This window comes from Plectropomus leopardus, chromosome 15, assembly GCF_026936395.1.
Source record: "Plectropomus leopardus strain MGB_pleo_1.0 chromosome 15, ASM2693639v1, whole genome shotgun sequence".
In the NCBI taxonomy this organism is placed as follows: Eukaryota; Metazoa; Chordata; class Actinopteri; order Perciformes; family Serranidae; genus Plectropomus; species Plectropomus leopardus.
In genome coordinates, this window is record NC_142190.1 from 399,204 (window position 1) to 420,167 (window position 20,964).

The 20,964-nt window shown below is 41.5% G+C and overlaps 2 protein-coding genes across 2 annotated transcripts; one reads left to right on the forward strand and one right to left on the reverse strand.

Moving 5' to 3' along the window:
* Window positions 1-1,838: 1,838 nt before the first annotated feature.
* Window positions 1,839-11,488, reverse strand: cdx1b (caudal type homeobox 1 b). Its single transcript, XM_088088829.1, has 3 exons — window positions 10,769-11,488; window positions 5,106-5,254; window positions 1,839-3,577 (listed from the first exon to the last, which is right to left on the reverse strand). The coding sequence occupies exons 1-3, from the start codon at window positions 11,262-11,264 to the stop codon at window positions 3,335-3,337; spliced, it is 888 nt and encodes a 295-aa protein (XP_087944955.1). The 5' UTR covers window positions 11,265-11,488; the 3' UTR covers window positions 1,839-3,334.
* A 1,107-nt stretch (window positions 11,489-12,595) lies between these two features.
* Window positions 12,596-19,292, forward strand: taf9 (TAF9 RNA polymerase II, TATA box binding protein (TBP)-associated factor). The gene is made up of 7 exons (XM_088088612.1): window positions 12,596-12,726; window positions 14,326-14,407; window positions 14,503-14,639; window positions 15,730-15,864; window positions 15,945-16,026; window positions 17,404-17,517; window positions 18,849-19,292. The coding sequence occupies exons 1-7, from the start codon at window positions 12,691-12,693 to the stop codon at window positions 19,007-19,009; spliced, it is 747 nt and encodes a 248-aa protein (XP_087944738.1). The 5' UTR covers window positions 12,596-12,690; the 3' UTR covers window positions 19,010-19,292.
* Window positions 19,293-20,964: the final 1,672 nt, after the last annotated feature.

Sequence of the window (20,964 nt, forward strand, 5' to 3'; positions counted from 1 at the left end):
CGCAGACGCAGAAGGATACCAAGAGCGTAACATGCAGACGCAGAAGGATACCTAGAGCGTAACATGCAGACGCAGACGTTAGCTGACAAAGATGCAGTGTGTCTCAAGCATAAGGAGAAGGAAGTGCCATCTGAGCCTCGGAGGCGAGCGGCCTTTTCTGAACGTGTTTAATTTTGCTTCTGGATGACGTTTTTTTCAGCCCTCAAGTTCAAGATGGCCGCCGACGCAGTGATCATCCGACACTCACACTGCTGATAGTCTCTATCAGGGTGCAGATATCACTGTTGTTGGAGGCAAAATGGACTCAGAAGGACAAAGGTCTGAGTGAGAATACATGAACACACACACACACACACACACACACACACCTGCACAGAGCAGCAGATAGCAGGATCCTGAGCTCTGTTTGCCCAGCGCTCCTCTTCGCCCTTTGAACACCACACCTCAACTGCTGCATCAAGTGTGTGTGTGCGCATGTGTGTGTGTGTGTGTGTGTTGCTTGTTTTTTCTGTTTCTTTTTTTTCCTCTTTGTCTTTTCTTTGTTTGTTTAGCCTAAAACAACTTGAGAAAATGTTTCTGCAGGCTGAGAGATTTATAGGGTTAAATCCTGGATGTATTAGGAGACCTGGATACAGTGTAGATGGGGGGGCCGTGTTTATTCCTATGAAGGCTGCTCAGTCGCACACGAAGCAAAAATGACTTAACTAAACCGCCCTGTGTAAAAAGTGCTCAGATGCACGGCGTTTCCTCTGCAGCACGGAGCTCAGCTGAGCGCCGCCGAGCGGCAAACTTCCAGCCGAGCACCGACTTCCTGTTTCGCGCTCCGGTTGCTTAATAGGGAATAAAATGATTTAATTCTGCAGATCTTCTAGAATTTCTAAATGCTGTCAGACTGAAGGGATCGGTTTTTTATAGTCGAATATATTTCCCAATGTAATTGTATGGAAAACTATCTTGGCATCACGTGACGGACCCCGGAAACTGCAGTACCGCTTTTTTAGCCACTTTAAAAATTAGCATCAAAGCCTGGTGCACTACTGATTTATTTTTAGGGCTGTCAGCGTTAACTGTGATGCGATTAATGTCCGTCCAAAATGCTTTATTTTTAAAAGACTGTACCAGAATGAATTGTAACTCCAGTGATGAGCCGAGGAATCCAGCGGCACCAGTCATGTTATTTTCTCAGGAAAATAATGCTCCAAATATAGGCTAAATTTTGGCAAAGGAAAAAAGGCATGGCCATTTCCCCGGGTCCCTTGAGCTCTGGCCTCCAGATACCTGAATGAAAATGGGTTCAGCACACCTCGTGAGTCTCCTTTTAACGGACATGCCCACTTTATGACGGTCACAGGCAGTTTTTTTTGCTGTCATCTGATTCCTAATCGAGAATCCGCAAAGAATTGCTTCACCTCATCAATATGGACTTCAACACTGTTTTGAAATGCAAAATCATGGAACTGAAAATGTGATTAAAAAAGTTGATGAAGTGCAATCAACACTTGAAATTCTGCTATTAATCGCAATTTTAAAAAATAAATCATTTGGCAGCCCTGCTAATTTTTTATTAATTAACATAATGTATGGTGCTGTTTGAGAGTGCAGGCGGTGAAAAAGTTACTTTTTAAATATAAATACCATCAAAAACAGACTGAAGCAGAATATTTTCTTTGATAAAAACATAACATTTCCTACCAAGTTACATTACCCCCCCCCAAAAGCAATTTGCTCCAGGTTGCAAATTGCCTGCGAAAGGTGTTTGAGCCCAACTAAAAAAAGTGATACCAGTCCAGGTTTCAAAGGGTTAAGCTGGAGAGACACTTTAAAGAAAACACACGATGGAAACTTCCTGTTTATCTTTAATATGCATTAAATTAAGGCAGCGGGGGAACGTATGGTTAAACCAGATACAAATGTTTTACATTGTTAAAAAAATTACATTTCAGAAAACAGACCCATGATAACCCATGTCCACTGATGACATCACCATTGTTTACAAACATTCAGCGTGTTTGAACAGGAAACAAAACCCGCTGAGCCTGACAGAAGTATTCACACCCTTCACTGAAGTAAAAATACCACACAAAATATTCCAAAAATCCTGCTTTCAAGCCTGGCTGAAGCAAAAGTGTCATTCCCAAGTCATCACATGTCGCCCTCTGTGTCTGCGCATTACGAGAACACCGGACTCCTGTATGAAAGTCTGGGGTTTGTTGGATCCATCCAGCTGTACAACACGGTATCATTTGCATAGAAACAGATTTTGTTTTATATGAAACATCTCACATGTCTCTGCCGTCGTTTTGGGTCTGTTTGGGGTCATTGCCCATCTCTTTGGGGTCATTTCATGTCTCTCTTAGGTCGGTGTGTGTCTCTTTGGAGTCATTTTATGTCTCTTTGGGTCTCTTCACATTTTGTTGGGGATGTTTTGTGTCTCTATGATGTTGTTTTTTTGTCCCTTTGCAGTCATATTGTTTCTCTTTTGGGTTGTTTTATGTCGCTTTAGGATCATTTTACATCTCTGCGGGCGTTTTGGGTCTCTTTGAAGTCACTTTGCATCTTGGGGTGGTTTTATGTCGCTTTGGGGTCGGCTTGCCTTTCTTTGTGGTAATTTTGCATCTCTTTGGGGTTGTTTTATGTCTCTTTAGGGTCATTTTGTGTTTTGTGGGGTTGTTTTGCATCTTCATAGTTTTGTGTTCCTTTGGGATCATTTTTTGTGTTTCCTGGTCACATGTTCTGCAGTTACAGATGTTCATACACAGAAACATAAACCTGCTACTGTCACGTGACTTTATTTTCCTCTATGACCTGAGGAAACACTTCTTAAAGAAACAGGACAAATCTTTCAAAAATGCATCATCATCAAGTGAAAAACAAACATCTGGAAACTGGATTCAGCCTGAAAATCTCCGTTATTTTAAGTAGCTTTAGCGTAAAAACCAACTGTCTGACAGTATCTCCTGCTGGCTGCAGCTCTTCACTGAAGCTAAACGACATTGTGTCTTTCCATCAGATGGAAATTCTCAATATCATTGGGGAACTTTGGGATCTCAGCTAGAATTTCAGATAAAGTTCTGCAGAAAGTGTGCAGCGCCTCGTTGCACTACAGAGTCTGACAGTTAACGTGCAGCCGGACCGACAGCCGGCCGCCAAACATCTGATCACAACAATCAGCAACAGTCTGATGGCAGAGCAGCTGCTGCTGGTGGCGTCTCTCCGAGAGAACGGCTGAAACTGGGCAGGAGGATGTGAAGCGAAAAGTTTTTTCAGTTTGTGGGGGAGTACGTTTCGTCCAGACTCCCCGCCTTCAGCGTCCATGAAACCTCTTATTTTTCCCTCAGTACTCCTCTTTGATGTTCAGAGACAGCGAGGAGGGAGACACCAACCCGTTGCTGCCACTGCTGCTTGTCACCATGGCGACGCTGTTCCCGCCGTTTCCGTGCAGGCCGCCGCCGCCTCCTGTGCTGCCGTTGCTCCCGGTGGGAGGCGTGGGCGTGGTCGTGGAGGAGGCCGGCTGCTGGAGCTTCTTCTTGTTGATCTTGCGCTCCTTCGCCCGGCGGTTCTGGAACCAGATCTTCACCTGCAGCAGAAGAAGAGGACGTGTTTTTATTTCTGTTTGATCCATGACATAATATATGAATACTGACATAAGAACAATAACCGTTTTCCCACAGAGCGTCTCTGCAGACTGTCTCTGGTGTCCCGTCTTTACTGAACCAATCAGACGGCAGCATCACATGTCTACAGAGTGTGAGTTTAGCCAACATGCCGGCACCATGGAAACTAAAGAGGTTTAACACAATAGCGTGTTTCTCTAGTGTGACATGTAACATACGTGTCAGCAGCTGTTTGTAAACAATAACAATGACATCACATGTCAATAACAGTCATTGATCGTCCCTGTTCTCTGGCGGCTGATCTCGTCCTCTGATTGGAGGGTCAGGAGCTGCTGGAGCTCACTGTTTTCATTTTGCGTGGACATTTACGGCCGCTGTTCTTCTTTTTGAGTCAGCTGCTAACGATCGCTTTTTAAATCTCTTGTGGTGGGTCACACACACAACACATGTCGAAACATCCCGCCCACATGGTCCCGTTCTGCCAGCTGTCCCTTTTAAACAGACCTTGATTCTGCAGTGTTACTACTGTCTTTACTGGCTCAAAGACGACACTGACACGACTCTGGCCCCCGATTCTGTGATCGGACCTTTTATACAGTGAGGTGGGAGAACGGCGTGATATTCTAACACGTTTTCATCTCAAGTCATCACATGTTGCCGCTTTGCAGTGGACTTCTGCGTCTACATATTACGCTCTTGGTATCCTTCTGTGTCTACATATTACGCTCTCGGTATCCTTCTGCGTCTGCATATTACGCTCTCTGTATCCTTCTGCGTCTGCATATTACGCTCTCGGTATCCTTCTGTGTCTGCATATTACGCTCTCGGTATCCTTCTGTGTCTGCATATTACGCTCTCGGTGTCCTTCTGTGCTGGCACGGATGGTCAGGATTTTGGATTATTAGGATGGTAAAGTGTAGAAAAACATCACATTTAGACAGGAAGAAAATGTTGCGTTCATGGACCTGCCAAAACCTCTGAATTTAATAAGGGGACACAAAAAGACATGAAGGCACAAGTGCACAAGATTTTTTTTTTTTTTTTTCAAAAGAGTGAGCCCCCATGGCAGGGATACTGAACTTGCTTTGCTCAAGGGTAACTTTGGCAGAATGATTTTAGGATGTTTCTGGGATATTAGAACATTTCAATAGGTTTGTCAGATTTTGGAATGTTTGGGGATTTTAGGACTTTTTTAGGACTGTAGGACATTTGTCGCATTTTAGGACATTTGTAGGGTTTTTGGGCATTTCTCAGATATTAGGACATTTCCCCATGGGATCAGGTGAAGAATCCAGAAGTTGTTTTTCGATGTTTGGCCGTTTTTTGTGCTGAGCAGCTGTTTTAGGATCTTATTGACGTGTTGACAGGAAGTGTTGAGAGAAGGACAGACACATTGTTTGGGGATTTGTTTTGGTTGAGAAACGTGGAACAATGCTAATTGTTAATAAAAACTCAGTAAATCATCCCAGCAGCGTCTGTGTGTGGATGTACCTGTCTCTCTGACAGGCCGAGCGTCGTGGCGAGCTCCGCCTTCCTCCTGATGGTGATGTATTTGCTGTAGTGAAATTCTTTCTCCAGCTCCAGGCGCTGGTGGTCGGTGTAAACCACCCGGTACTTGTCTTTAGTCCGTGTCTTTCCGTCTGTTAAACACAGAAACATGAAAGCAGCTATTGATTATCTAGCACTGACAAAGTTGTGTGATGTTGTATGTTGGCTGTCATCGTAAGTAGTGATACTGAGATTGTTGAATCTGTGCGGCACTTCTTCTGCCACTAGACGGCAATACCTGTGACCAATCACACCTGAAGCACTTTTTGCACTTACTAAGGGTTTTTTCCTTAAGGCTAAATTCTTGCTTGTGTTGTACGTCGCTTTGGATAAAAGCGTCTGCTAAATGAAATTGTAGAATTGAAGAATTAAAGAAAGTCGAATCTATGAAGCTTCAATCTGTGTGTTTCGCAGGCTGCTGCCCCCTGCAGGTGACCGAAGGACTCGCTGAAAACTCAGACGGTGTTTCGCTTAGATAAACAAAGTTCCCAGAATCTAAAAAATAACATTATTTAACTTTAACAGTTTAAAAAATCCATATAATCCATAGAATAACCGATACGACCAGGCCTGTGATTTTTAGGGCGCACGTTGAGTTTGGTAAAGTGATCTTCGGTAAACTCTGTCAAATGAAATTAAGAGCAGGGCTTAAAACTTAAAACTTTAGATGACTGAACTCAACAGGCTCATGTTTGGGACGCGCTTTTTTTTCCTTTCACACAAAACTGTTGCATAACAAAGACTGTAAATAAAATCAAATGATTTATTTAACCCTTTGAGACCTAGGCAAACTGGGTTCATTTATTTTTCAAAACTATGGGAAGAAGATAACGAGCAACAAATGAAGAAATGAGCCTGAGGATAGCGAGAAATCTGTGAGAATTACCTGAAAATGTACCCAAAAAAAAAATAAAAGTTACAAAGCAAAAAAAGACCTGAAGCTGAAGCTTTAAGTTACAGTAACTCTGTAAAATAATTTCAAATATATAATTATGAATATAGTTCGCTGGACATTTTTTCTTTGTTTTAAAATAATCTGCTAATCTCTCCCGTTCGTCTCTTTTGTTGACTGATAATCCGTCCTCTTCTTCTTTGGTTCTCTGGTTTCAGTCGGATTAACTGAATCAACACTGTGTGCAGTTTGTGCATGTTGACAAAAGTTTAAACATATAAACACGTTTGTGAGTGTGATCTGAGCAGCTAACTGACGCTATCTGCAGCAGGTCGCCAACAAGCCTGCTTTATACATCCAAAACACTGCATGGTAACCGTGGTAACCAGAGCGAGCGTCTAATAGAGACAAGTCTTTATTTGTCAGAGTGTGTCATCTTATTTGAAGTTTTATGGCACACAGTTTAATCCATGCTGGAGTTTTTGGGGTTTTTTTTAAGGTTTTATTTTTGGAAAGTCTTTGTGACGCATAAAATCACACCCGCACCGCTCCGCAGAAACCTGAATGAAGTGTGGGACTGGTAGTATTTTCTATGGCGTGTTATAAAGCGGTCCCATAAAGTGTCCCGAGTACAGCGGGACGGATGGCCCGCGCGTCCTCTTTCGTGTCTCCTGTATTCAAATAGACGAGCGGCTGCGGCAGGATTTGCATAAACTGGACTCATATCTGCTTTTCTTCATTTCTGGTCTCAGTGTTGATGTGTTACTCTTAAACTGTCCCCGCTGTCCACACTGAAGTCAACTTTAAATTCAGCCGTTTTATTTATTTATTTATGTATATTTGTTAAACTTTTTGTAGACTTTTGGCTTTTTTCTTTCTTTTTTTGTACAAATCTTTGGTGATTTTTTTTTCTTTGGGAGGGGGCAGTTTTCTTTTTGTTCATTTTTTTACTCAAAAACAACAGTTTTGTGAAATCAGTGTCTTTTTTTGCTTCATTATTCAGTCTGACATGATTTAGTGTTCAGTGGGACAGTGAGACAGAGACGACAGAGACAGAGAAACAGACAAAAAGAGACAGAGACAGTGGGACAGTGAGACAGAGACGACAGAGACAGTGGGACACAGGTACCATGAGACTGTGAGACAGTGAGATATAGACAGTCTGACAGTGGGATGGTGAGACAGTGAGATAGTGGGACGGTAAGACAGTGGGACAGTGAGACAATGAGATAGTGGGACAGTGAGACGGTGAGACAGTGGGACGGTGAGACAGTGAGACAGTGGGACGGTGAGACAGTGAGACAGTGAGGGGTCAGTAAATGAAATAGCCGTCAGCGCTCTTTAACACGCTCTGATTCAGTATTAACACTAAACACACACTTATGTGTCTTTAAACACACACAGTGTCCATCCTCTGATCAGGGGACATCTGTCCCAACTTTCTGCTTCATTTGTCTCAAAGTAAAAACCAACAGTTTGACTCTCCGTCTGCAGATAACGAGACGAGAGACACGAGACGCTAATGAAGGACGTAAATCACACAGCACTTCAGTCTGTCTCTGCAGAGAGACGGACATGTTAAGTGTCTCTGCAGAGAGACATAGAGACAATTGCTGTCTCCATGTCTCTCTGCCAACACTAAATGAGCCAGAAACTAGAAATTGGATTTTAAAATTTCAGATGGTTCTTGAACTCATCACGTGGGACCCCCAATAAATAAAGAACAGTCCCTTAATGTTTTTAACATCTAATTCATCATTACTCTGGAAAGAACAAAATGAAAATAAGGTGCCAGATTCCTTAAAAGTAAAAAGAAAAGCATTAAAAAAGAGCTTCTTCATAACAACAACAACAACAACAACAATAATAATAATAACAACAATAATATCAATAATAATAATAATAACAATAATAACAACAACAACAACAATAATAATATCAATAATAATAATATAACAATAACAACAACAACAACAACAACAACAATAATAATAATAATAATAATAATAATAATAATAATAATAATAATAATAATAATAATAATAAGCCCTCGGCCCCCTGCTGCAAAATCAACCAACTAAAATTCATTCGATTTGTGCGCGCACACGCACACGCACACACTGTGGTCACACTTCAAAGTGTTGACTGTCCTCTTGTCCTCTCCGCCCACAGACAAGCTGGGGACAAAGACTCGCATGTCCTCCGGCGAGGGACATTTCCATCACAACGGCATCAAACCGCCTCAGAACCGGTTCACACGTTTCATCCGCCACGAGACCAGACGGTTCCCGCGTGGGAACCACATACACACACACACACACACACACACACACACACTTTTTTCAACTTAACTTTTTTAAAGGCGACACACACGCCGGTTTTCACGTCAGGTATTGCGATTTACAGTTTTCTTTTTTTTTTAAAAAAAAGCGCGACAAAGGCCTAATTTTATTATTATTATTATTATTATTATTATTATTATTATTATTATTATTATTATTATTATTATTATTACGTTGCTTTAACCCTTTTAAACCTTGATGGACATCAGTTTGTTTTGTGTGCTTTATTCTTTTACATGTATTATTTCAACCTTTGAAACTGGCGCGAAAATCTTCAAAAACATGAAAGGCGATGAGCATCGAAGTGATAAAAGGTGGAAAGAAAATAAAACCATTTTTATGATTATTATTAATAATAATAATAATTTAAAGGGAAATATTAGAAAACTGTGTCACATATTATTTATTCGGATCATTTTCCTGTTTTTTTTGTTTTTGTTTTTTTTTTTGTTTAAGGGAAGTCAAAACTCACATTTAGCTCCGATTTCTGTTCTGAAAATTTACGCAACAAAGCGCCCTTTTTATTAGATTGTGCATCATTTATATAAAACCTCTGAAAACTTGTAATATTTAAAATAATTATCTAACTGTCAGTAATCAGCTTTTTTCATGACGATGCCAGTTTATTAGATAATTTATTACTTAATTTTGTGTTGCCCTGTTCACCTACTTAAATGCGAAATTATTAAGCTACTGATCCATAAAGTCCGTTTTCCCCTCAAAAAAGAGCTTAAATCTGCACTGAAAACTCTCTCAACATCATTCAAATCAACTCAAAAGAGGTTTAACTGGGAAATAAATAAACGCAACAAATATCCACAAAAAAATAATAAATATATCTTTTTTATATCTTTTCTTTTTTTAAAGGAGAATTTCAGGTGAAATAAAGGAAAGTGAATATCGGGGTTTTGATCTGAAAATAAAGTTGTAGAACTGATTTTGACTTTATTTAATGATTTTATTTCAGCAGTTATTAAAAAGATAGACTCTGTCACATTTGACCCCAAAAATAAAACAATGTATAGATACTCTTATAATTCCTTTCTTTTTTAAAACAAACAAACAAAAAAAAAAAAACACCAAATGATAAGACCGACCTGCTGTTTATAACATGAGCGAAAGTTTCTTCTTTTTAAAAAAAATATTATTAATGTTTTTACAGAGATTTATACAAACTGAGGGAATTATTATTATTATTATTATTATTATTATTATTATTATCATCCTGTATGTTTTGAGGCGGTTTCTTCCCCTCTGATAGCTTATTTAATGTAGGCTCGGCCTGTAAATCTGCTCATTATTTTCTGTTATTTTTGTTTTAATATCAAAATTTTGATTTTTCTCGGACCGTGTTAATACTTGTTGACTGTCTGTCTGCAGCTGCTGATCGGGCCGATTATTGATTATTAATGAGAGCTCAAAGACTGGCTCGCTGTTATCAGACGGTTTTCAGCGCAGATTATATTCAAATGTTGAAGTGTTACAGTCTGAGTGTTTTATTTAAAAAAAAAAAACGTTTTTAAGAAAGGCCTGGACATGATTACAGAGTTTTTTTTAAAGTAAAGTATTGTTAGGATTTTAAAACAAACAAACTGAACTCAATATAAAAATATTACGGAAACATGATCGGAATTAGATTTTTTTTTTTTAAGTCAGTGTTGACATTTTCTCATTTTCGTCCTTTTTTGTTGCCCAAAACAAAGACCGCAAGAAATTATTCAAATGTGACGAAGAAAATGAACTGAAAAATGAAATATATACATAATTGACTTTTTTAAATTGCGTTTTTCAGGTAGTTTTCAACTATTTAATAATTACTTGTTATTTTGGAGTCGTGTCTTGTCAAGTTGCCCTCTCTCCGTGTTATAATAATAATAATAATAATAATAATATTTATATTATTGTTATTATTATATTAAGTGCTCCTGTTTTGTTCTCGCAGGTGGAGTTTGTTCTCTAATTGGGGGAGCCTTCAAGAACTGTAACCAATTTTAGAAGCCCAAATATCAAGATCTTTTGAATTTCTCCCACCTCAAAAGACATTTTGCAAGTGTTTTGATAAATACGCACTCAGACACAGGACTGTGATGCCTTAGACCTGTCTGTGTAGTTTACAGTAGTAATAATAATAATAATAATAATAATAATAATAATAATAACTATTATTATTATTATTATTATTATTATTATTATTATTATTATTATATTAATTATTACTATTATATTAATTAGTACTATTATATTAATAATAACTATTATTGTTGTTGTTGTTGTTGTTGTTGTTTGGCTATTATTGGGGTCCTAGAGGGTTAAACAAGTTAAATTAAAGCTGGAGTTGCGGGTGTCGGTGCGGGGCTCAGTGCGGGTCTTACTGGGGTTTGCGGGCGGTGCGGAGCTGCGGCGGATCCAGTCGAACGGGTTCCTCCTTTGCGGGGATCCGGGGGACAGCTGGCCGGCGGAGGCGTTGAGGGCGGCAGGCAGCAGTGCCGGCGGCTGTACAGCGAACTCCGGGGGGCTGAAGCCCAGCGGGGGCCCCACCACCCCGGGCACGGTGGAGGCGGCGGAGGGGCCCCCGGCGGCCGCGGCGGCGGCGGCGGTGGTGTAGTGATGGGTGGACCAGTCGTCCCGGGCCGGAGGAGGCGGCGCCGGGTAGGGCGAGCTCCAGCCGCCGCCGGCCGGGCCCGCCTGCTGCGGCTCCGCGGTGATGCCCGGGTGGTGATGGTGGTGGTGGTGGTAGGACGGGAAGTCCGGGTACTGCGGCGCCGGGACCGGGAAGCTCTGCGGGCTGAGGCCCAGGTGGCGGCTCACCGGGGGTTGGTGCGGGTACATGGCGGGATCCTTGTCCAGCTGCAGGTAGCTCACGTACATCTTTCCAGGTGAGGGGACTCCCTCAGCATACTGCGGATCCAGCCTGTCCACCTGTCCACAACACACCTGTCCTCTGTGTCTCACACCTAGCTATACCTGTCCTCTGTCCCCACCTGTCTGACACCACACCTGGCTGTCCTCACCTGTCCACACCACTGTCTGATCTGTCCTCTCAGTCAGTCCCCTGTGTCCTGTGCCTGTCAGTCTGTCTGTGTGTCTGAGGTGTCTCTACATCAGCTGCCCGTTAAAACCTGCTGAGGTCACATGCTCACTTTTATTACCCTTATCTCTCTCTCTCTCTCACTCTCTGTGTGTGTGTGTGTGTGTGTGTGTGTGTGTGTGTGTGTGTGTGTGTGTGTGTGTGTGTGTGTGTGTGTGTGTGTGTGTGTGTGTGTGTGTGTGTGTGTGTTTTTTTATTCATTTAAAGTTTTTTTCATCTTTTTTGTTAATTTTTTCTTAAAGCTTTTGATCATTTTTAAAAATTCTGTGACGTTTTTTGTCTCTCTATATATTTGCCTATTTTTGTATTTATTTGTTTTAATATTTGGTGATTTATTATAGCCAGAAACTGTAAAAACAGAAATTATCACAGAGGAAAAGTATAATAATAATAATAATAATAATAATAATAATAATAATAAACAAAACAGCCACCTCCCTCCTCTGATAAATAGGCAGCAGCAGGTTTGAACCCCAGAAATAAGGGACATTCTGAGTGTCGCTCTCTCTCTGTCTCTCACTGTCTCTCTGTCTCTCACTGTCTCTCTGTCTCCTGTCTCATTTGCATCACAATGTCTGCTGAATTTCAAAGGGACCATCAAACAAAGTCTCTGTGTCCAAACAAGCCAAACACAAGACATTATTATAATCAAATTCTACTCAAAATATAATAATAATAATAATAATAATAATAATAATATAATATTAAAAAATATAAATATGGACATAAATGAAAAAATGAATACATAAAGGAATTAATTAAAAAAATGTGTTTAATTATATAAAACTATTATATACACACATATGTGTGTGTATGTGCATACAAAATCCTTTAAAGTGGAATCTCACATTTGTAATGTAAAGTCATTAAAATGAACTCCAGCGTTACCAGCTGCAACATTTAACAGATGAATGCTTTAGTGTATCAGTATTATAATACAATGATATCATATTTTACTTTTGGTACTTAACGTGTACAGTGATGCTGATGGTTTTGAGAGTATTTGCACACTGGGAGGTGTTCCTCCTCCTCCGGGTTTGATGTTTTTATCTTGTTCTCATTTAAATCTTTATTTCATGTTTTTAAACGGTTGTGTAATGTCGGCTCTGACCAGCAGGCGGCGGCGCGCTGCAGAGCGGCGCTCTGCTCTCCGCTGGGAGCTTGAACCGTAGAAGAAGAAGTTGAACCGCTGCGGGGAGGATCGAAATGTCTGCCCCGAAAACGATCCCGAAAGACGCTCAGGTGAGTGACCGCTAACCCGCTCTACCCTCCGTCTGCCTGCGAGCTCCGGCGAGAGCTGACCCCGGACGCGCTTCGGTCTGAATCTCACCGCTAACGTCGACAAACGACTCGTTTCTCTGAACCTGTAAACGGCAGCTAGCTCGTCGGCTAACGTTAGCACCGGATCACCGTCCGCTACTACGGGCAGCAGCTAGCACGTTAGCCTAGCCGTTAGTCTTCGGTTATGGGAAAAAAGCGCGACTTTTGTCGGTGTTTTTGCTCCGAGTCACGGCGGATCTGTCTCCGGTAACCGGGGCTTCGAGCTCGTTGTCCCGGAGTGTTTGTCCGGTGAATGGTCTGTTAGTTAGCTGTTAGCTGTTAGCTGATAGCCGTTAGCCGTTAGCTGGTGTTTCGGTGAACGTGGTCACTGAGTTCATGTGTGGAAATAAACATACATGTTGTATGTTAGTTTCCCTTCTGTGTGTCAAAGTCATGCACGCGCATCATTATTCAGTGGCCAAAAGTATGTGGACACTTTCCAGCTGCAGACTGACGTCACAAAGTTCAGTATTTGACCCGTTTTTAGTTTTTTAAATTCTGCCTCATATTCACCGTCTTCATATTGTTATTGTTATTGTCGTTATTTCGTTGTTTTTAAATGCCGTTTTTCTTATTTTTTAATCTTCATCCTCATTACTATTATTATTATTATTATTATTGTTATTATTATTGTTATTATTATTACTATTATTACTATTATTATTATTATTATTATTATTGTTATTATTATTATCATAATCATAATTGTTGCTGCATTTTTACCTTTTTTCTTTTTTTATGCCCTCATCGTTATTATTATTTTCTTTATATATTCTTGATATGATTGTTGTTATTATTGTTACTATTGTTATTATAATTTCGTTTTTACAGCTTTTATTCGTCCTATTGTGTGTTCATCCTCATTATTATTATTATCATTTATAATATTGTTGTGGTTGTTTTTACAACAGTAGTAGTAGTAATAGTAAAAGTAATAATATTTATTATTAGTAGTAGTTTTTTCTGTTCTTATTATTGCATTTTTTTTAAGAACTGCTTTTATTACTTTTTTATCATTGTTTTCGTCTCTTTTATTTTCTTATTATTTTGTTCTTGCATCTGATCTCTTTTTTGGGTTTTGATTTGGGTTTCTTACTTCTGCTTTGCTTTGTTTGACAAAATTCTTTTTTCAAAGTTATGGTATAAAAACATTTATTATTAGCATAAAAAATTACTTAAAGTACCAAAAGAAAAAGTACTCATCCTGCAGACATACACTTTATTTATGTATTTATTTGAATAATGAAAGCACTGATGTGTTGATCAGCTCACTGTTGCAGATGGTGAAGGTGGAGCTTATTTTAGAATATATATATAAATATATATAGATATATACAGTATATATAGATATATGCCTTCATGCTGTGGAGCTTGTAAATGTCAACAAAGGATCCATAAAGTCTTTATCTCGATGGTCATTTAAAAACATCCTGCTGTTTTATTTGATGAGGTTCCGTGTGAATCCTCTGAGCCGCAGTGAGTCGTGTTTTTGTGGTCTGACGGATCTGAACTGTGTCTCAGGTGATGATCCAGATCCTGAAGGACATGGGGATCACCGAGTACGAGCCCCGCGTCATCAACCAGATGTTGGAGTTCACCTACAGTGAGTCCTGACGTGTTGGCGCGTCAGACGCCGCGTCGTTTCTCTGAAGAAAAAAATCAAACAAAGCGGTTCACGGTTCTTATTTCTGCTCCCAGGATACGTGACGACCATCATCGAGGACGCCAAAATCTACGCCACACACGCCAAGAAGTCTAACGTGGACGCCGACGACATCAAACTGGCGATCCAGTGCCGCATGGACCAGTCGTTCACCTCGCCGCCGCCACGAGACGTAAGTCTGCGCCCGTCTTCACTCTCTGAGCTGTTAGCCGTCACAGCTGCTCGGCGTCCTGTCGCTACGGTTACTCTGTTTTTTCAGTGAAAACGTCATTTTAAGTGTAAGTTTTTGTGTCAGACGAACGTGTTTCAGCGTGTTGACATTAACCCTTTAAATCCCTCCCACAGACAACCACGGGAGGTCGCTGTTTGCATGATTCTGTTTAAATACATGATTGTTATGGTCATGGAAATCCTGGAAAAGTCATGGAATGTGCAGATCACAGTTTCCAGCCCTGCAAAAGTTTTAGGAAAGTCTGAGAATTTTGTTTTTCAGATCTGTAGAATCACACGTGATGTGTTCAAAGACTGTCGGAAATGTGAAAATCCAATCATACTTGATGAGGTCATATGGATGACAAAAAAAAAAGCCAAAAATTTGAAAGAAAAAAAATAGTCAGGATTTTTTTCTTTCAGTATCATCAAAACTTTTAAAGGAAATTTAACATCACCAAAAAAAAAACCTGTTGAAAAAAAGCACCATATTTTGTTCTTTAAAAATCACCCAAAAAATTCAATGATCAAAAATGGCTCTTTTTGCTTTTAAAAAAAATCACAAAAAATTGCAATTAAAATTAACAAAATACCCCAAAAATTATTCACAGAAAATCTAAGGAAAATGTCAATTTCTTTAAAAATGAGCAGGAAAGTAAATCCAAAATCCATTTAAAGTTGTCTGCTCCTCCCCCAAAGCCAAAAAAAACCCATCGCTCCCTCCCCAGAGTGTAAAACATTATTTGACATCCCCGCCCCTTCTTGCACCACCCCCTCCTCTCTCATAAATAGCTAACAGTCCCTAAGTTATATTTAAATATTCAGTTCAAATCCTGCTCTGAATTCATTACTGCTTAAAAATACAATCTACTTTAAAAAGCTGTTACATAGTGATGAAACAGAACCGATGTGGAGTATCGACCGTCGTTTCAGAGAATGTTTGGTCTTTAAAATCTGACTCAGAGTCCTGGAAATGTCCTGGAAAAGTTTGGGTTAAAACGCGTGTGACCTTTGATCTGATTCAGTAACTTCCTGCTCTGCTGTGCGCTCAGTTCCTGTTGGAGGTGGCGAGGCAGAAGAACCAGACTCCTCTCCCGCTGATCAAACCGTACACCGGACCTCGACTTCCTCCGGACCGCTACTGTCTGACGGCGCCCAACTATAGACTCAAGTCCATCCAGAAGAAGGTACGGACGTTTAACAATCGGTGTGGCGCTCCGCCCGTCCTCTGACCGCCCGTCACGTCTCGCTCTTCGTCTCCCCGCAGGTGTCGTCGTCTACCAGCAGGATATCGGTGCCTCGCCTCAGCGTGGGCGCCGTCACCAGCAGGCCGAGCACGCCGACGCTCGGTGAGTGTGTTTGGACTCAGGAGGTCACTGAAGTATCTGTTTTTAAGTAAATTTCCAAAGTTCTGTGTTTTTGTGTCATTTTGTGAGACGGCTCCGTGTCTGTGAGACAGCTCTGTGTCTGTGAGACGGCTCTGTGTCTGTGAGACAGCTCTGTGTCTGTGTCTGTGAGACGGCTCTGTGTCTGTGAGACGGCTCTGTGTCTGTGAGACGGCTCTGTGTCTGTGTCTGTGAGACAGCTCTGTGTCTGTGTCTGTGAGACGGGTCTGTGTCTGTGGGACAGCTCTGTGTCTGTGTCTGTGAGACGGCTCTGTGTCTGTGTCTGTGAGACGGCTCTGTGTCTGTGAGACGGCTCTGTGTCTGTGTCTGTGAGACGGCTCTGTGTCTGTGAGACGGCTCTGTGTCTGTGTCTGTGAGACGGCTCTGTGTCTGTGAGACGGCTCTGTGTCTGTGTCTGTGAGACGGCTCTGTGTCTGTGAGACGGCTCTGTGTCTGTGAGACGGCTCTGTGTCTGTGTCTGTGAGACAGCTCTGTGTCTGTGTCTGTGAGACGGCTCTGTGTCTGTGTCTGTGAGACGGCTCTGTGTCTGTGTCTGTGAGACGGGTCTGTGTCTGTGGGACAGCTCTGTGTCTGTGAGACGGCTCTGTGTCTGTGTCTGTGAGACGGCTCTGTGTCTGTGTCTGTGAGACAGCTCTGTGTCTGTGTCTGTGAGACAGCTCTGTGTCTGTGTCTGTGAGACGGCTCTGTGTCTGTGAGACAGCTCTGTGTCTGTGTCTGTGAGACAGCTCTGTGTCTGTGTCTGTGAGACGGCTCTGTGTCTGTGAGACGGCTCTGTGTCTGTGTCTGTGAGACGGCTCTGTGTCTGTGTCTGTGAGACGGCTCTGTGTCTGTGAGACAGCTCTGTGTCTGTGTCTGTGAGACAGCTCTGTGTCTGTGAGACCGCTCTGTCTCTGTGTCTGTGAGACAGCTCTGTCTGTGTCTGTGAGATCTGTGCTCTGTGTCTGTGAGACGGCTCTGTGTCTGTGTCTGTGAGACGGCTCTGTGTCTGTGAGACAGCTCTGTGTCTGTGTCTGTGAGACAGCTCTGTGTCTGTGTCTGTGAGACGGCTCTGTGTCTGTGAGACGGCTCTGTGTCTGTGAGACGGCTCTGTGTCTGTGAGACGGCTCTGTGTCTGTGTCTGTGAGACGGCTCTGTGTCTGTGAGACAGCTCTGTGTCTGTGTCTGTGAGACAGCTCTGTGTCTGTGTCTGTGAGACGGCTCTGTGTCTGTGAGACGGCTCTGTGTCTGTGAGACGGCTCTGTGTCTGTGAGACGGCTCTGTGTCTGTGAGACGGCTCTGTGTCTGTGAGACCAGTATTTCTGACCAGTTTGTTCGCCACAGGGACGCCGTCTGTCCAGTCCGTCACCACCAAAGTTGGAGCTCCAGTGTCTCTGACGGGACAGAGGTTCACTGTTCAGATCCCACCGCCCTCTCAGACAGCCACCACCAAAACCAGTAAGAACCAGTTTTCTCCCAGTCACCTATTCAAACTGGTACCAACTTCATACCAGCATTCAACCACCGAAACCACTATGTTTGTATCCGTGTTGGAGAACAGCAAGCTGGTGTTCATTCAACCAGGAACCTTAAAAATCTTTTCTTTTGTTTGGACAAAAATCAAAATAAGTGAAGTGATATTTTTTATTTTATGTTTTATGGTTTTAAATAATATATCTATCTCAAAACCAAACCGCAATGTTTAAGTTTGAATCATAATCTCATCATAATATGAATATTATGTTGTGCAGGTTTTGTTATAGCAGTAAAATAAATTAATTGTGATTTAATTCTGTATTTATTTTGATTTATTTAAATTCAATAAACATGAGAAAGATTCATAATCCAACAAAACTCTTATAAAGTCAGACAAACACAGTCGACAAAGAACTGGTTAAAACTAAAAATGTAAATTATTAAAACTTTAAAATCATCTGACATTCAATAAATGATGTTTATCTACACATTGTCTTTAGACAATTTTCAGGAATAAGCAAAAGATAATTGCACCCCTTATATATATATTTTATCAATTAATTTATTGAAAGACAAGATACAAAAACCCTTACCCTAACCCTTACGAGAACACGGGGTTGGAACAGACAGTAGATATGGAATCCAAACAGTGCTCCTTCTAACAAACAGTGCTCCTCCTAACAAACAGTGCTCCTCATAAAAAACAGTGCTCCTTCTAACAAACAGTGCTCCTCATAAAAAACAGTGCTCCTCATAAAAAACAGTGCTCCTTCTAACAAACAGTGCTCCTCATAAAAAACAGTGCTCCTTCTAACAAACAGTGCTCCTCATAAAAAACAGTGCTCCTCATAAAAAACAGTGCTCCTCCTAACAAACAGTGCTCCTCCTAACAAACAGTGCTCCTCATAAAAAACAGTGCTCCTCATAACAAACAGTGCTCCTCCTAACAAACAGTGCTCCTCATAACAAACAGTGCTCCTCCTAACAAACAGTGCTCCTCCTAACAAACAGTGCTCCTCATAACAAACAGTGCTCCTCATAACAGGTTGTGCCCCAGATTTAACTCTGACTGATAAATCATGGTAGCTTATTTCCAGTATGAACAGGAGGATGTCTCTGTCTCTGTGTACATCCGTCGTCAGTATTGTTTTAATGGAGTTCAGATGTGAAGCTCTTCTGTAAAATGTGAGATGTTTTTGTGTTTTTAGGTGGAGGAAAACCTTCAAAAGCCACTATAACGTTGCTTTTGAGTATTTAGTGAATACACAGAGTGAAACATAGTTTAATCCTCAATGCTTTTCTCATCCCGACAGCCACCCCGTCCACGCCGGCTGTCTCCAATGTCCTCATCAATCCGTCTCTGATTGGCTCCAAGAACATCCTCATCACCACCAACATGGTCTCGCAGAACTCGAGCGGCGGCGAGTCGCTGAAGAGGAAGCACGAGGACGATGACGACTACGATGCTTTATGACAGTGTGACTGAAGGTGGCGCTTTTTATTATCCTTCAAAATACTTTGACCCCTGCTCCCGCCGGATGCTGATCCAGATCACTAAAAACTCGTGTTAGATTAGTTTTTCTAGAACGTTTAACCAGCGAAGACCTGCGACTCCAGACTGGAGTTCACCGGTGTAACCAGTCTGCTGGAAGGTTCGAGATGAGGATGTCAGAGCTTTACTGTGGATTCAAACAGAAGCTTCTGTAAAACCGAAGAAACCCAATTTACAATAAAACTGCGTTAAAATGAAAACTAAACTGCATCTGTGTTTTCTTTTGAATTTGTTTTTCACAGACCGACGTTTTATCATGATATCAAATATCATGAAAAACGTCTTAGTATAGCATGTCGTCCAAAAATCGTGACAAAAAACTTCACAGCATAGCATGTCGTCCAATGTCATGGAAAAACCGTGATAGTATAGCATGTCATCCAAAATCATGAAAAATAAGTTATAGTATAGTATCCATCCATTTTCGTCTGCTTATCCGAGGCCGGGTTGCGGGGGCAACAGGTGGAGCAGAGCATTCCGGACGTTCCTCTCTCCAGCAGCGCTTTCCAGTTCCTGATCAGATGCTGAAACCACCTCAGCTGGCCCCTTTCGACGCTCCTCACCCTCTCTTTACGGCTGAGCCCAGCCTCCCTGCGGAGGAAACTCATTTCAGCTGCTTGTTTCCGCGATCCCATTCTTACAGTCATTACCCGGAGCTCATGACCATAGGTGAGGATCGGAACGTACGTGGGCCGGTAAATCGAGAGCTTGGCCTTCCTGCTCAGCTCGTTCTTCAACATGACAGTCAGACGCAATTCCCCCAACGCTGCGGCTGCCGCACCAATCCACCGTTCAATCCCTACAACCATGGTTTGTCATGGTTTGTCCATAACAAACACCATGTTTGAGCATAGAGATGTTCAGAAGTGTACTTGGAGCCAGAGCTCCCGAGGCCAAAGATCGATGATTGTCTTTGTGGTTGTATCGTCTGATCTGCTGCCGTGTGTCTCGGACACTTGGGTGAAGAGAGGACCAGAGCTGTCAACTGATCACCATCTGGTGGTGTGTTAGATCAGGTGGTGGGGCAGGTTGCCGGGTAGACCATGGTATTTTTGGCTGTTTTTGCAACATTCTATGCTATGGCATGTTACGAGATGCTATGTTATGCGGTTTTAAGGTGTTTCAAGCCTTTCTTGGGACGTGTCATATTTTGACGTTTTGGCCATACTATAGCCTTGCTTTTTCGGTCAGTTTTTGGATATGCATTATTATGGTATTTTTGGCCCTTTTTTCAATATTCTATGCTATGGCGTATCTCAACACGCTATTTTGTGCAGTTTTAAGATTTTTTTGAGCCTTTTTTGGGACGTGTCATATTTTGACGTTTTTGACACAGTATAGCCTTGCCTTTTCGGGTCATTTTTTGGACATGCATTATAATGGTGTTTTCCGCTGTTTTTGCAACATGCTATGCTATGGCGTGTTACGTAACACTCTTTTATGCAGTTTTAAGGTGTTTTGAGCCTTTTTTGGGACGTGTCATATTTTGACATTTTTGCCATACTATAGCCTTGCCTTTTCGGGTCATTTTTTGGACATGCATTATTATGGTATTATTCACCTTTTTTGCAACATTCTATGCTATGGTTTGTTTCATAACGCTCTTTTATGCAGTTTTAAGGTGTTTTGAGCTTTTTTTGGGAAGTGTCATATTTTGACGTTTTTGCCATACTATAGCCTTGCCTTTTCGGGTCATTTTTGGACATGCATTATAATGGTGTTTTCCGCTGTTTTTGCAACATGCTATGCTATGGCGTATTTCAGGACACTGTTTTATGCAGTTTTAGGGTGTTTTGTGCCTTTTTTGGGACGTGTCATATTTTGACGTTTTGGCCGTACTATAGCCTGGCTTTTTGGGGGCATTTTCTGGACATGCA